Source organism: Oncorhynchus nerka, linkage group LG13 (assembly GCF_034236695.1).
Source record: "Oncorhynchus nerka isolate Pitt River linkage group LG13, Oner_Uvic_2.0, whole genome shotgun sequence".
NCBI classification, from domain to species: Eukaryota; Metazoa; Chordata; class Actinopteri; order Salmoniformes; family Salmonidae; genus Oncorhynchus; species Oncorhynchus nerka.
In genome coordinates, this window is record NC_088408.1 from 67,470,971 (window position 1) to 67,486,647 (window position 15,677).

Genomic DNA, 15,677 nt, shown 5'->3' on the forward strand with positions numbered 1-15,677 from the left:
ATCAAACAGAGCGGAGACAGAGTGGCAGTGAGGGTAAGAGGTCAGGTGGCATACCATCTAACTCACTCTCCACTGACAACTCAGAGCTCAACCGGGACATTTTACTTAACCCATTTGCACTTTCTGCATTACATTTATAAGTTCAACTTAAGTGAAGGATTTTCATTTTATGACTCTGCATAAAGTCCTTTCCGCAGAAACATGATCTCAACGGGTTGTCACAGACCGCGCGGTTAAAGAATTGTTTCAGCACATTATCACGGCTATAAAGACTCCATACACGTGGTTGACACCATGTGATTCACTCTCTGTGGCCGTTTGTTGGGATGGGAATCTCTGGGGCACGAGGGGCGCAGTGATGGCATTTAGGACCATAGCAATCACACTGAGCCTACAGTGACAGATGACATAGACACGCACACACACACTAACATAAACCCAGTCCCTTTCCCCAGAGGGCGGGCTAACTTACATTTTGATGTTCTCATGGTACTGCTTGGTATCGGAGGGCTGGTTGTACAGAGGCTGGGAGAGAGAAGAAACCGATGGAACAGTTAGGTGATGCTGCCAGAGGTGAGAATCCTGTTTCACAGCAGCAAGGAACATCAACTCTAGAGGGTTAAACATACGGTTTACAACTTCCACACGACTTCCCTGCACACGGTCTGGTGTCACTGCAAAGTTACTACGCTAAATGCAGCAACACAATTTACCCATTACATTCTCCCTACAAGATGCTGAACAGAGTCAGACATAAGACAAATGTTATGAATTCATGCATGTTTTATCAACCTAACCGAGAAAGGTCTGTCAAAAAGTTTTGGCTCACATTGTGTGCACGGTTCTCCCCGAAGAATGAAAGAATGTAAGTTATTTGTTATCATTTAAAGCAATGTTCTGCTCTAGATTGCTGAAAATGGCAGTTACAGGTGTTAACAAAAGGGGAAGATATGTTGAGTTTACCCCCGTCCGGACCTCCCTCCAGACCCCCCCCGGACCTCCCCCGGCGTACTCAGCAGCACCACCTTCTTAAAAATTCCTGGGGAAAACCCTGGTGCACCATCAATAACTCAACCAACTGAACCATTACATTCAATTATTACTGAATCTATTATTCATTCAATCAAAAGCCCATATAAATCTATGTCTATGAGACAGAGTGAAACAAAGCACTTTGCTCCATGATAGTATATAACTGTTAATGCTGTGCCAAGCTGACAACGACAAGCAGTGGGCACAACGAGGACACGACACCCTAATTCAGCCCCTCTCAAGAGACTGGACTGTACAGAGTGAGAACCGACTCATAAGCGAAGGAGACCATCTTTGTATACAATTTGTATAAGTTTGGCCACAAAACAAACAAAACATATTTTTATTTCACGGCACAAGGGGGATTAAAAGTCGTTTAAACCAATGAACTACAAACACCTTCCCATGGGTCAAACATTTGAATCTGAACTTGTTGTTCTCCACTATATTTTCAGTTGCTCACGACAAAACTCTTCGAAAGCGAACATTAGGTACTATTGTCAAACCCAAATCGGCTTATAAAAGAGCAAGTATGATGTCTGACTCCCACTGATAATATACAGTACTGTCAGTAAGATCCTCTCTTCCAGACAGCAGCAGCTCATTTATGAAACACTGGCCGTGTCTGGCTCCTAGCCATCAGAGACAGACAGCGCCATCGTTCTGCCCGTCCATCTCGCTCTCATCCCTGAACAGAAGAACGAAACCCACCTCGGCCTGTCTCCAGGACCTGCTCCCTACACCCCCTGCTACACATGGCCATCTTTCAATTCCGACAAACTCCTCCCCCTCTTTCTTTCTCCTCCCTCTAACCCTCCTCCCCTGCTACTTGTCCCTCCTCCCTGTGGTCAAATAATACAAGTTGCTAGATATTTTATTCAGATGACCATTAAGAGGTGAGAAAACAGCAGAGGCTCACCAGTTCTACTCGGGGTCCCAGTCCTTCCAGAATCCAGTGAGCTTCCTCTGCCTTTTTCTGAGGAGAGAACACACAAACATACTCAGCACATATCAACTACAAAGCCTCACGTCTCCCATCACCAAGGCAACGCAGCAGCTAGCTCACTCAATGAATGACGTTTGGATGGGCACTGTGTGCAGCAACTATTTTTAGAGCTTTTAACACAAGGCAAAAACTCGATCCGCTCCCTCGCTCTTCTCCTACCGGAGAAAAGATTACTCACCTCCCCGAGCACACACTGAGGGACAGAGAGAGGTAGAGCGAGAGCAAGCAGGTGAGGGAGAGTGGGAGAGGAAGAGCAAGAGAAAGAGTGAGACACTGGGACAGAGTGCGTGCAAGACTGCATGGCTGCTGTGCTTCTCCATAAGGAACATCTGACAAAACAGAGACAAAGATCTGTCCTTCGCAGTGCGCTCAGGTTGAGGTTTCACTACACAAGCTTAAGAGATAAAACAGAGCTGGTTGGCAGTGATTGTGAAGAAGAGAAGCACAACCCCATCTCTGTACCTCTATCACAGATGACCTCTACTCAGCTGAGCTCTATACATTTATATTTAGCCATGTCACGTGCTGTGTGCAGTGTCCCTGAATGCTGTTTTGGAGGCAGCTCTGCAGAGTGGTCACTAGCTGGCACAGCCACAAAATCGTATTATTTATCCAACCCTAAACACACTGCCAACTCTAATGCCTAACCCTAACCTTAAATTAAAACCAGAAATCACATGTTTGTTTTCATCTAGACCATCTAGCAGAAATTGCTCAGTTCTTCCTCTAGGGCAAGATGCATGACAAACGTCAATCTGCTGACCCCTCTCTCTGGCTCTGTCGCCCTCTCTCTGGCTCTGTCGCCCTCTCTCTGGTGCGCTCTCTCTCCCTGCCCCCCCATGGTCGCACTTTTTTCTTCCTTCCTTCCTTTCTTTCCGAAGCTTCCTCATCCAAAAGAAGGCTGTAACATTCTGCAGATGACTAATATATGTATTTTGTAAGGACTGTTTAATGAACAGAAATTAACAAGGATTTAATCCTGAGTGAGAGAAGAGGGAGAACTGGAACCGTCTCTACATGTTGCCATTTCCTCATTAGGACTGTCCCCTTTATGTCCACCACATTATACTGATAAAGACCTGTAATGCAGCCTATACATTTGCCATGAATTGTATGTCAGATTAAGGGCATCAGCAACAAAGGGGATAAAGGTGTAAGCTAAATTAAGAGGGGTAATGACAACACCGTGTTGATCAACATGGAGCTTTGACATCCTACAGTTCCTCCTCAAATCCATCTCAACCAATCACATCTGACATGAGATTACCAGTGATTGTGAGTGAGGCCAGTCCACTTCAAACATGCCCCCTAGTGCTTAGACAGGAGCACTGGCACTTGAACAGAAAACTAACTGCGCTGCTCTTCCCCAACAGAAGTCAAAGAAGCATTTTCCATCTAAAGAAAATGGAAATATTGGTTACATCATAATATATACGAAATTAAAACGAGAGGGTTTAATAGTGGCACAACCAGAATGAAGGCGCAGTGCTTTGAGGGCTCTCTGTACCGTGTGTGTGTGTTACAAGGGACTATGATAGTGCTACTGCTACTGAGGCTGAAGTAATTACAGCCAGGTGCTGAAACACACACAAACACGCAAGCGCACGCACACCCCTCCCCGACACACACCTCTCCCCAACACACACCCCTCCAACAATACTAGAGTACCCTATACAAAGGCTGAGGAGGGCAAGGGACCAAAGACAAACACCAACACCCATGCAGGTACACAAACGAGGAGAGAACATATCCAGAAACGACATGTTACCTTGCCTTCTTCACATACACCTTCCTGCATAATGCATTTGCAAACATACCATCAGTCACAGTGCCACACCATCACTTTGGGCTGGGACTTGTAGAGGGCTGTGTATATAATGGTGTAATCTCGGTGAACACAGAACTCAAATCGTACATAATTCGGTCCGATTTCTGTTTACATAGTCTGGGGAGAGAGTGGGGCCAGTGTGGTGGTGCAAAGTGTTCCAGAGGTCAGGGACATTGGACGAGTCATCCACACACTTCCAGGCTTTGAGATCATCACATGGGTGCTCAGCAAGCTCTTGCGGCATGGAGTCAATCATGCCATTATGATTTAGCTCTGGGGTGAAAGGTATACAGTACTATTGTCTTCAGCAGGTCTCTATCAGATAATGACCTTTTCTAGTATACAATAGAAGATAACTAGTTTATAAGAGTTTACCTTTTAGAAGACTCTGACATGGCCACTGAATCAAATCAAATGTTATTTGTCACATGCGCCAAATACAATCCCTTCCCAACAATGCATTTAAAAAAATACTAACACATGAGGAATACAATACACAAGAATGAAGCTACATACAAGGAGTACCAGTACCATATCAAGGTGTAGAGGTACGACGCATTTGAGGTAGATAATGTACATGAAGGCAGGGTAAAGTGACTAGGCATCAGGAAAGATAATGTACATGAAGGCAGGGTAAAGCGATTAGGCATCAGGAAAGATAATGTACATGAAGGCAGGGTAAAGCGACTAGGCATCAGGAAAGATAATGTACATGAAGGCAGGGTAAAGCGACTAGGCATCAGGAAAGATAATGTACATGAAGGCGGGGTAAAGCGACTAGGCATCAGGAAAGATAATGTACATGAAGGCAGGGTAAAGCGACTAGGCATCAGGAAAGATAATGTACATGAAGGCGGGGTAAAGCGACTAGGCATCAGGAAAGATAATGTACATGAAGGCAGGGTAAAGCGACTAGGCATCAGGAAAGATAATGTACATGAAGGCAGGGTAAAGTGACTAGAATCAGGAAAGATAATGATAAGATAGTTGAGGTAGATAATGTACATGAAGGCAGGGTAAAGTGACTAGGCATCAGGAAAGATAATAATAAGGTATTTGAGGTAGATAATGTACATGAAGGCAGGGTAAAGTGACTAGGCATCAGGAAAGATAATGTACATGAAGGCAGGGTAAAGCGACTAGGCATCAGGAAAGATAATGTACATGAAGGCGGGGTAAAGCGACTAGGCATCAGGAAAGATAATGTACATGAAGGCAGGGTAAAGCGACTAGGCATCAGGAAAGATAATGTACATGAAGGCAGGGTAAAGTGACTAGAATCAGGAAAGATAATGATAAGATAGTTGAGGTAGATAATGTACATGAAGGCAGGGTAAAGTGACTAGGCATCAGGAAAGATAATAATAAGGTATTTGAGGTAGATAATGTACATGAAGGCAGGGTAAAGTGACTAGGCATCAGGAAAGATAATAATAAGGTATTTGAGGTAGATAATGTACATGAAGCCAGGGTAAAGTGACTAGGCATCAGGGTAGATAATGAGTCAAATAAAGACCATCCTGGCCCTTACACATACAGGACATTATTAGTACTTTTTTTAACCCTTATTTTACCAGGTAAGTTGACTGAGAACACATTCTCAATTACAGCAATGACCTGGGGAATATTTACAGTGAAGAGGAGGGGGATGAATGAGCCAATTGTAAGCTGGGGATGATTAGGTGGCCATGATGGTATGAAGGCCAGATTGGGAATTTAGCCAGGACACCGGGGTTAAAACCCCTACTCTTACGATAAGTGCCATGGGGTCTTTTCGTGACCACAGAGAGTCAGGACACCTGTTTAACGTCCCACCCGAAAGACGGCACCCTACACAGGGCAATGTCCCCAATCACTGCTCTGGGGCATTGGGATATGTTTTTTAGACCAGAGGAAAGACTGCCCCTTACTGGTCCTCCAACACCACTTCCAACAGCATCTGGTCTCCCATCTAGAGACTGACCAAGACCAACCCTGCTTAGTTTCAGAAGCAAGCCAGCAGTGGGATGCAGGGTGGTATGCTGCAGGACATACAGGGGACCATCTGGAGTCTGTACGATGAGTGGGACAAGACCCCGTACAACGATATACTATTGCAATCAACACAATCATTTTTATACAGTTTTGTGTGTGCATGGAGCAGTGCTCACCACTAGGTGGACTAAGAGTATTGGAAATGAATGCTTTAACTACTACTACATAATATCCTACTCATCAAAACAAACTACTACATTGGTAGACGTAAACCTGTATGACATTCTTACATTCAGACAATTTTAAAATTAAAGACAAAAAAAGAGAAAATGGTTCACCTGCTAAATGATGCTGACCTTTGGCAGACTACACCATCAGACAGGAGGACTTTGCCTTGTATTTCAATAAGACTGGGAGGCTAATGAATGAATACCTTCTAATACAGCCTTTCCACCTCTCTATTGACAGTGGCATTTGACAGTACTGTCGAGCCAAGTAACAGCAATGACAGAGCTCAGAGTTTTATCTCTTCACAGAATATCAATCATGGTCATAGCAAAACTCAACAAAAAAAAACCTTCCATGTGCCCTTCAAATTATTAATTAGGTTCTCAAACAGCAGGATTCCTATTTTTCAAGGGAGAAGCGAAGTGACAGTCTATCATCGTAGTGTTTCATCATCAAAGAGCTGTCAGAGACTTCCTCTACACTTCATCCAGATGCTCCCCACTCTACTTCCTCCACAGCTTCCGTCTCAATCTCAACCCCTTTCTGTGGCCCCAAAAAGACCAGATAAAATCAAATAACACAATTTCAGTCAGACAGCAACATTCATTCAAAATGAGTGAGTTTTAGTAATGGTTTTGCTCATTATCTTAGATCATCATCCCGCCAACAACTAAAGGCCATAATGATGATGGTTGGTTACGTGCACACAATTAGATTGTGGATAGTCAGATTCATTGAATAGTTAGTTTAAAATGTTTAGATGCTTCGCAAGAAGATCACTTTCCCTAATAATCCTGTTTACATGGACACATCTGAAATCAGGCGACCTGATGGGACTTGTGCAGGAAATCCCCGATAAAAATAAACATTCGATAAATGTCATGTAAAATAACCGTGTTATTTTTGTGAAGCCTAATTGGATTCGGAGTTGGGACATATAAAGTTTGTATGTGAAACCTATTTCTAAGAAGCATACTGTCAGAATTCACTTCCCACACGCATAAGAGGGAGGCTTCCGCTACGGTATATGCGCAGATCAAAAACACAGACAGAACGCCGATTAAGCTGTTTACATGTACTAATGATTCTAAAGATTTCTCAGAAAAACAGCTATTTTAATCGGTTTATGCCTATGTCGATTTTGACCTTAGGCTGATCAAGATGAGCAGAGAGAAGTGTTTACGCGACTATTGCCATAATCAGTTGATTATCGAATTATTAGTGTGCATGTAAACGTACTCAATGTGACACAGGGGAGAGCTTGCTACGTGTATTCTAACACTAGCCAACAGTGAGGTTATTAGCACTGATTACAGCAATTCCAGCCCCAAGCACTGATTGAGATGCAGATAATTACACAGAGAGAAAGCAGTAAGTGTGTGTGTTTGTACGATGGTACTGACCCTGTTTTCGTCGTAGATAATCTGCACCAGGCTACGGTGCTTGGCCTCGCTGGGCGGAGGGGAGATCATGGACCGCTCCGGCTCCTGGGGCTTTGCTGCCTCCTCCTCCAGCTGTTGCTACAGGTCACACACACACACACACACTTACTGGTGAACAAAGTGTGCAGACAAGATGTCCCTTTAAATCAGATTGGGGGAGAAGAACATGCAAGAGAAAGATGACAGATAAAAGGTTATCATCACAAGCCATGAACAAAGGCAAAAGGCCCGATCCTGCAGCACTTTTGTGCTCCTCTGTTTCCGTGGAGACAGGTTACTCAAGCAGTGTGTAGCTCCTCCCCCTCTTGCTCCTCATCTCCAGCAGTGATGTGCCTAACTGTCCTATTAACTGTAAATAGCTTAACACTTGAACATCCAGTTTTAAAAAACACCTTACCGCACAAAGGGGACTGTGAAAAGACGCAGCCATTTTATATATCTTGTATTGTAATTTTCACTGTACTATGTATTAGACCTAGATATTGTGTGTATGTACTGATATGTAGACTGTGTGCCACTTTAAATCTACGCATTTCAGTCCATGACTAATAATGTTCTGTACTACGTGTCATGTTTCACGTGGACCACAGGAAGAGTAGCTGATGCTTTTGCAGCTGCTAGTGGGGATCCTTATGAATACCAAATAGGACAACGGCCACTGACGTTTGATTTTGGTTTTATTAACAATCTGCAACAACAACAAAAAAGCTACGTCCTCCATCCCTGACTTTTCCTACATATTGGTACATTGCTCAGTTGTCAGAATTGTACAAATCACAAACAGAAATGTATTTAGAGGCTGTTAACCTGTTGTTGTTTGTAGTTTTTTTTATTTTTACAACGATTAAGCCCTTAAGGTGCCAAGACAAAATCTGCCGTAGGGCCTCGGTACCCAGGCGCTAATACGCTGCTTTCCTCACTGAATGAATGACGTCAACGGATGAATGGGCGACAGAAACCCAAAACTGACCATTGAGACGTGACTTCCCAGTTGAATTTAAATGGGACTGAATGATGAGCATATGAGGAAGGTGATTGAATTTGAACGATCAAATGTGGGGACTTCATCTGATTCTGACGTTGACTTTGAGCCTCTGCCTCCTATGCCTGAGCCTGTGAGAAGCTGTAACTGGACTGTATTACTTACTATAAACTCTTTTACTAGTCAAATCTATAAATACAATTGATCAGATGTATTACACTAATGTTTTTATTGGAAGGGAAACGAAATAGGCTATACATGTTGCGGTAAGCCTTTGTAGAATAATACAAAACAGATCCCTGGCTCTATCCAAACAAATGACACGTCTTAATATCTTTTCATGAACATATACCCACGAACAGCTGATTTCGTCATGCAATTCATCCTTTACAATTGTTTATGTCCAATTTATTACGCGTTGGTGCCTTGTGGGTTGCTATGAATCTGATGTGTATGCTCAAGGGGATGCCCGACAACATTCTCTAGCGGGTACTTATAGGCTGAAAGGCCCATCGGTTCTAGTGTTAACCCTCTGATTAACTGGACCCAGGGGAGTTAACTTACCACCACAGAGATCCTATTAACTTACAGTATTCTAATTCTGATTACCACAACATGGAGTAAACAAAGCCAGGGCCGGCCCCATGCCAGAGAAGAGAGTGAGAGTAGTACTGAGGAGACAAAGCATTTGGGGGCGATTCCACACCAGCGGGAGCATAACATATTTTTGGTATCTCAGAATGTTCTGGCAATTCTCACATAGAAACTTCATTGGAAGGAAGGCATTTTTAAATGCTTTTTTACATTTGAATCACAAACCATTTGAGAAAATCGTGATGACAGAGGCCATTTTAGGCCCTTTTTAGACCTATACGCTTCCAGTATGAGCCTATGATCTGTGAACCGTACATGATACAGATAACATCTTGGTGTAATTATACTCCTTATAGTGTGCTCCGAATCACATTCATTTATTAAACATAACAAAATATTAATATCTCAAAATGACCCTTTTTTATTTTGTTCATGTTGAGACATATCGTTTGGAACAATATATTCTACATGTAAATCAAATTTCCCAAATTGTCTCTCTGCTAATTCTGAAGGTATGATAAATTTTATCAGTACCACCAACACGGTGAATGGGAAAATGGATTCAAAGAGAACTCCCTCTGCTGGTTACTTGCTGAACTTGCAATTGTAAAGGAGGGCTATGATTGGTTAATGGCTTATAGTGTCCATTTTTAGGTACCACAGAGTCCACTCTGGAAATTTGACATGTTTGTAGAGTAAGATATATATATTTTTAAATAAGCAAAAACCAAAAAGGTTAGCTGAGATATTAATATTTTTTACGAATGTGAAAATGTGAATTTCAGAATCCAGACATACTTCCTTTTTGAGAGAACACTAAGGAGTATATGAACACCTATATGTTACTGTATCATGTACGGTTCACAGATCAGTGTCTTACTGAAAGAATGTATAGTTCTAAAAAGGGCCTACTATTGCAAATGTCATCATGAATTGCACAAAAATTGCTTGTGATACAAATGTAAAAACTTAAACATCTTTCCTCCCAGTTAAGTTCCTATGTAACAATTGCCAGAACATAGTCAAAGCAATGGCACAGTGGTCATGCCAGCGTCCATTGAACTGATCCATTATGTTCACAATGTGTATTAAGTGGTGACATTATGGCCTCCTCAGTGCAAAGGCACAATCGTAGATCACCAGTAACTGACATAACAGTTGATTACATCTTCAAGGTACATTTCTAAAGTGGAATAAATGTATGATGCTCCAATAAACAGGATAGGTAAGTAGGAATAATAAGACATTTGGCATAAACAGACAAGGCGCAGTGTTGGTTGTATGTGGCAGCAGAGCTGCGGGTCTGTTAGTGGCCCAGCCAGGGGTGTTAGTGAAGCTCTTTCACTGGGGGCTGGGACTCCCTGTCAGTGTGCTGCCTGCAGTGCTGGGAGGTGATCTACACTAGATCCAGTCCCCTTCTTCCCTCCCTTCCCCTGAAAGAGGCCAGGGGCTCAATAGGGGGAGAAAAAGCTGGCCCTGGGCCCCCAGAGGATCCCCAGCAGAATGGGGCGTGATGGATCATCCTGTGCCCCAATCGAGCTGGATAAGCATCTGGGGAGGAAAACACAAACATTCCCAGAACCCCCTTCTCTTCCTAAACCCACCATGGAGTAAAATAAAATAAACTAGCCGTCCTGAGCCTGGCTGACACAACACAGGCTGGCTGTAACCTGATCACCAGGCCCACACTCTGCCAGAACTCTTTAAATAAAGTTTTACCGCACTACTTAATTGCTCCAGATGTTTTAATACTTGGAGAGCTGTGCGGAGGAAAGCACTATGGCGGGGGGGGGGGGATAGTTAAAAAAAGAAAACATCCATAAAAAAAACATAGCGTTTGTTGAGGGAAGGGGAGGGGGGGGTTTGATTTATTTTTCTAGGTAGCAGAGCTTACTCTCTCAATCATTCACTGGACCTCACCACGCTCGCTCTCTTCTCGGCTGCCGCCCACCACAGCCCATCCCTCGCATTCCTCCTCCGCTGGCTCGATTTTTTCAAACTTATGGACAATTCACAATAAATAAATAAATAATAGATATATATATATATAGATAGAGAGAGAAAGAAAGAAATAAGCTTTGTTGTACAATTAAAAAGGTAAAATGCAGTGCAAACAGTCAGTAATAATCTAATTAATGTAGGGGTTATGAAGACATACCTAGGCTAAATATAAGCCTTCAGCAACCATTAACCTGCTTCTTGCAATAATCACTGATCTGGCTTTGAAGTCGGTCTATGAAAATGACCTTTTTTTTATATAAAAAAAGAAATGTCCAGAACCATGCCTAATGCACATTCACTAATAATGACTAACTTGTTGTAGCAGGTATTAGGCTAGAGAGAATTACCCCAGGTCTCATGAACAATCTATCAAGCACAAGTCCACGTTAGTGAGTAGCCAACTTTAGATTTCCAGTTGAACCAACTTGGATCTATTTGCTAGCTAACAAAGTATAACAGTTGAGTTGTTATGAACACACCCTTCAGTCCTTCAACTGATTCAACAGCATGCTAGCCTATCCACTTTGTTCAAATGTTGAAATCAAGGGGCCTACCTCGTTTCTCAGAACGAGAATGAGTTGCCAATTCCTTATATAACCGTTTTATGCTTATTGCACAATTATAAAACAGACTGGACAGCTAGTATAACAGTCTTTGGCTAAAATGATATCAGCAGTACTTGAATGTGTGCGACAAACTGAGCATTAATTTTCCCGAATCCGTGTTTATTGATACGGTCGTTTTAGTAGTTTCTGCTTTGTGCGCAATTTGAGTAGATGAACCATAAAGGGTTTGTTAGATAAAGGTTCACTTCTCCTCTACTACAGGAAAACAATGTCTCAATGTGTTTCGGTGTCCATAGGACCCATTCTGTTGGACCAAACCTCAAATGCAAATAGCGAGTTGAAACCGCTTGTCGGAGAGGAAAACGTGATCTCTCCTCTTCGTTATTGTGAGCGACAGGGGCTTGGTGTGTGTAGAGGAAGAGGCAAAGCGAGAGGCTTCACTCTCACTAAAAATCCATCCAAAATAAGCCCAACGCGTTTTATGGGCTTATTTTGGACCTAAGCTTGTCACCTGTCTTCTTGCCTTTGGGACAACGAATCCCATTATTAGGGAGGAGACATGTGCATGTCGTCATAATATACAAATCTCTGGTGTAAATGGGAAGGTGCACACAGCACAGAAGGCGCAAAGGAGACGAGACCTAAAAGACAACATGAGAACAAGCTGACATAAACGCTCATCATAAAAAAAGAAGAACAGGGGGAAAAAATACAATACATTCTTGAGGTAGAGGCATTTGGAATATTGGGCAAAAACTAAATAGAATGAATCAAATTAATTTGATATATCGCCAAGCCCTACCCTTTCCCCTCCCACAGCGGGCCATGTCATGGGTTGCAGGTGGCCTAGATTTAAGAAGAAGCGTGTTGAGTGCCAGCCAGAGAAGAGAAGTGAGGGGGGGTAGGGAAGGCTGGAGATATCGGCACGCTTGCGTAGAGTGCATGGTCTAGGGTGGTGGGGGTTGGGTGGTTGAGCGAAGCCTGTGACTAATTCTATAAAACATGATGTGGCAGGCAGCCAAGAGGGAGACGGCGAGGAAGGAATACGAGTGGTTAAACAGTCACAAAACCTCCGCCATAATCCTCCTCTCCCCCGGGGGGAGCTGTTATTTATGGCTTGTGTATTTAGTTTTTTAACCTACATTTCTCCTAAAAAAAGGAAGAGAGGAGAAAGTTAAAGGAGAAGAGAAAGCAACTGCCATGAAGCAGAGCACTGTGGCAGGCTGAGTGAGCCCTAACTACAGTAGTAGCTTAGTACAATAATTACAGCAATATAACCATGTCTGGGCTCAAGGCTTTACTGTGTGAAAACCCACTGAAGACAGGCAATGAGAGGGATAATGGATTTAACCACAGATGGGAGCATTTTCAGGGAGACTGCTGGAACTCAGAGAACACGCTGACAGTAAACACACAGTGTAGGCCACGCACTGTCAAAGAAACATTCAGGCGCAATGAGAAATAATGACACGGATAGACACTTAGGTCATCCTTAGAAGATAAAGTATATAGATCCTGTCTCAGCCTCCAGTATTTATGCTGCAATAGTTTGTGTCGGGGGGCTAGGGTCAGTCTGTTATATCTGGAGTATTTCTCCTGTCTTATCCGGTGTCCTGTGTGAATTTAAGTATGCTCCCTCTAATTCTCTCTCTCTTTTCTCTCCTTCTCCTCTCCCGCTTATCTCGGGGGACCTCAGGACTACCTTAGCCCCATGCCTCAGGACTACCTGACCTGATGACTCCTTGCTGTCCCCAGTCCACCTGGTCGTGCTGCTGCTCCAGTTTCAACTGTTCTGCCTGCGGCTATGGAACCCTGACCTGTTCAACGGACCTGCTGTTTTTGTCTCTAAAGAATAGAATTCTAGAGTAATGACTGGCATTGCTAAATTATATTATACAGCTTTTTAATGAATATCATAATAACCAAACGTAATCTACTAATAGCTGAATATAGAGAAAGCATGCCAACCTATAAGCCCTGCATATATATGTCTCTCTCTCTCTCACTCTGAATGATCGGCTATGAAAAGCCAACTGACATTTACTCCTGAGGTGCTGACCTGTTGCACCCTCGACAACCACTGTGATTATTATTATCTGACCCTGCTGGTCATCTGTGAAAGTTTGAACATCTTTGCCATGTTCTGTTATAATCTCCACCCAGCACCCCTCAGAGCCTGGTTCTCTAGGTTCCTTCCTAGATTCTGGCCTTTTTAGGGAGTTTTTCCTAGCCACAGTGTTTCTACATCTGCATTGCTTGCCGTTAGGGGGTTTTAGGCTGTGTTTCTGTACAGCACTGTGACATCGGCTGATGTAAGAAGGGCTTTTTAAATACATTTGATTGATTGATTGATATACCTGATTGCATTTGGTACCAAATCTAAAACCATTATCTAAACACAGTCTCATAAATGACAAACAGACAAGCACCAAACAAACCGTAGTGAAGAGGACCTATAACCCATGGTTGTACGGTACCTGTACCTGTTTCTTGCGTAGCTTGCAGATCTGTTGCTCCACCATTGTAATCTCCCGGTCCACACGATCCATGTTCTGGATGAGCTCCTCCTTGGAGAAGCGAGCGGGCACCAGGTCCAGATCAGGGTCCATCTGGGCCGGGCTGACGGGGGAGATTGGCTCCAGCTTCCCCATGGAGCTGCCCCGGTCCTGGAGGGAGATAAGAGGTGACATAGAGTAGTGGTTCCCAAACTAGGGGGCGGGGCGCGAGGGGTTCAAGAGTAAGTTTAAAGCCGGACTGAAAAAGTCCAAACAAAAGGAACTCAGTCCGGCTTTAAACTTACTCTTGAAAGGTGTAATAGTAGAATACAAAAGGTGCATTTTCAAAATTGGGTAGTGCATCATCAGTTCCTCTTGTCATGTTAGTCATTGCATAACTTAGAGAGCCATGTATAACTTGTCAGAAATGTCCAGATCAACTAGCCCTTGTCAGCTAACGTTTTTAATTCATTAAATTTTTTGCCAATGTGTATTTTTTTTGTCACTCAAATATCACATGAATACACAGACATGGAAAAATTTATAGAATTTCAAGAAAATTTGCTTTGAAATTACATGTTCTTTGCATCGATAACAAAATGTGTAGAATTGCAGGAAATTAGCCTTAAACTTGCTGAATTTTCTTCACCAAGAGGAGTATGAACAGTCTGTCATGAACAGTGCTTGTGCCCACAGAATTCCATATGTGATGTTCCCCAATACTGGAAAGGGGGCCCCGAGGGGACAAGGTTTGGGAACCCCTGACAGAGGATGTTAACTCATCAGTTTATAGGTGTTTCACAATACTAACACTACTTACTTAGTCCATTATGCAAATTATCAGGTTGCTTGGCAAACAGAACACAAAGTATACAGTTATAAGGTGAACTTCTAGAAAGGCCTGAATACAGATGGATGCAAATAGATGGATCTATTCCTATGTTTAGATTGCAGCCATCGATTAGACAGCAACGCTAAACTGGCCCAGCCAAATTCTGTAACTGGTTTAGAGGCAACAATAACATGCTGCATCTCTGTCTCTGTCTTTCTCTCTCTCTCCCTCTCCCCTGTGTGTGTGGTCTGTGACATGGTTTACTCCGATAGACACGTGATCTAAACACCCTGGTTACATCTCCTTTGGGAAGGCAGCGGCACGCTATGATAATGAAGTCCTCTGGGTAATAAAAGCTCGTGTCAGTGTCTCGGTTACTAACGAATATTAAATCAGACAACAACCAGGTATATTCTAAGAACACGGAACCTGGCTCTGTGAGGATTTTTGGTTTGATTTGATGGATGAAATACACAGTTCCAAGGACTTTCCCGGGGGGGATCCCTTCTGTACATAGAACTGAATGGATGGGCTGAGGTGTACCTTGGATCCAGAGATACACACTTAGCTGCATAGTCTGGTGCAGGGATCATCAACTAGATTCAGCCATTGGCCATTTTATCTAGAGCGTATGGTCAGGGGGCCGGAACATAATTACAAATAATTTGAAGACTGCAAATTGACCGGAAGAAGCCCA

At 43.1% G+C, this 15,677-nt stretch overlaps 1 protein-coding gene across 11 annotated transcripts in view; it reads right to left on the minus strand.

Annotated features, from left to right (window-relative positions):
- Positions 1–15,677, minus strand: part of LOC115139960 (nuclear receptor corepressor 2) — a 129,386-nt gene that overhangs the window by 52,121 nt on the left and 61,588 nt on the right. For 8 of the 11 annotated variants that reach the window (XM_065026603.1, XM_065026607.1, XM_065026604.1 and 5 more), the window contains exons 5-8: positions 14,131–14,319; positions 7,472–7,588; positions 1,952–2,008; positions 473–525 (exon numbers count right to left, since the gene is read on the minus strand). In XM_065026603.1, the coding sequence (XP_064882675.1) occupies positions 473–525; positions 1,952–2,008; positions 7,472–7,588; positions 14,131–14,319 (416 nt within the window). The remainder of the gene's footprint in view (positions 1–472; positions 526–1,951; positions 2,009–7,471; positions 7,589–14,130; positions 14,320–15,677) is intronic. The other 3 variants (XM_065026612.1, XM_065026606.1, XM_065026605.1) reach the window with 1 other exon arrangement.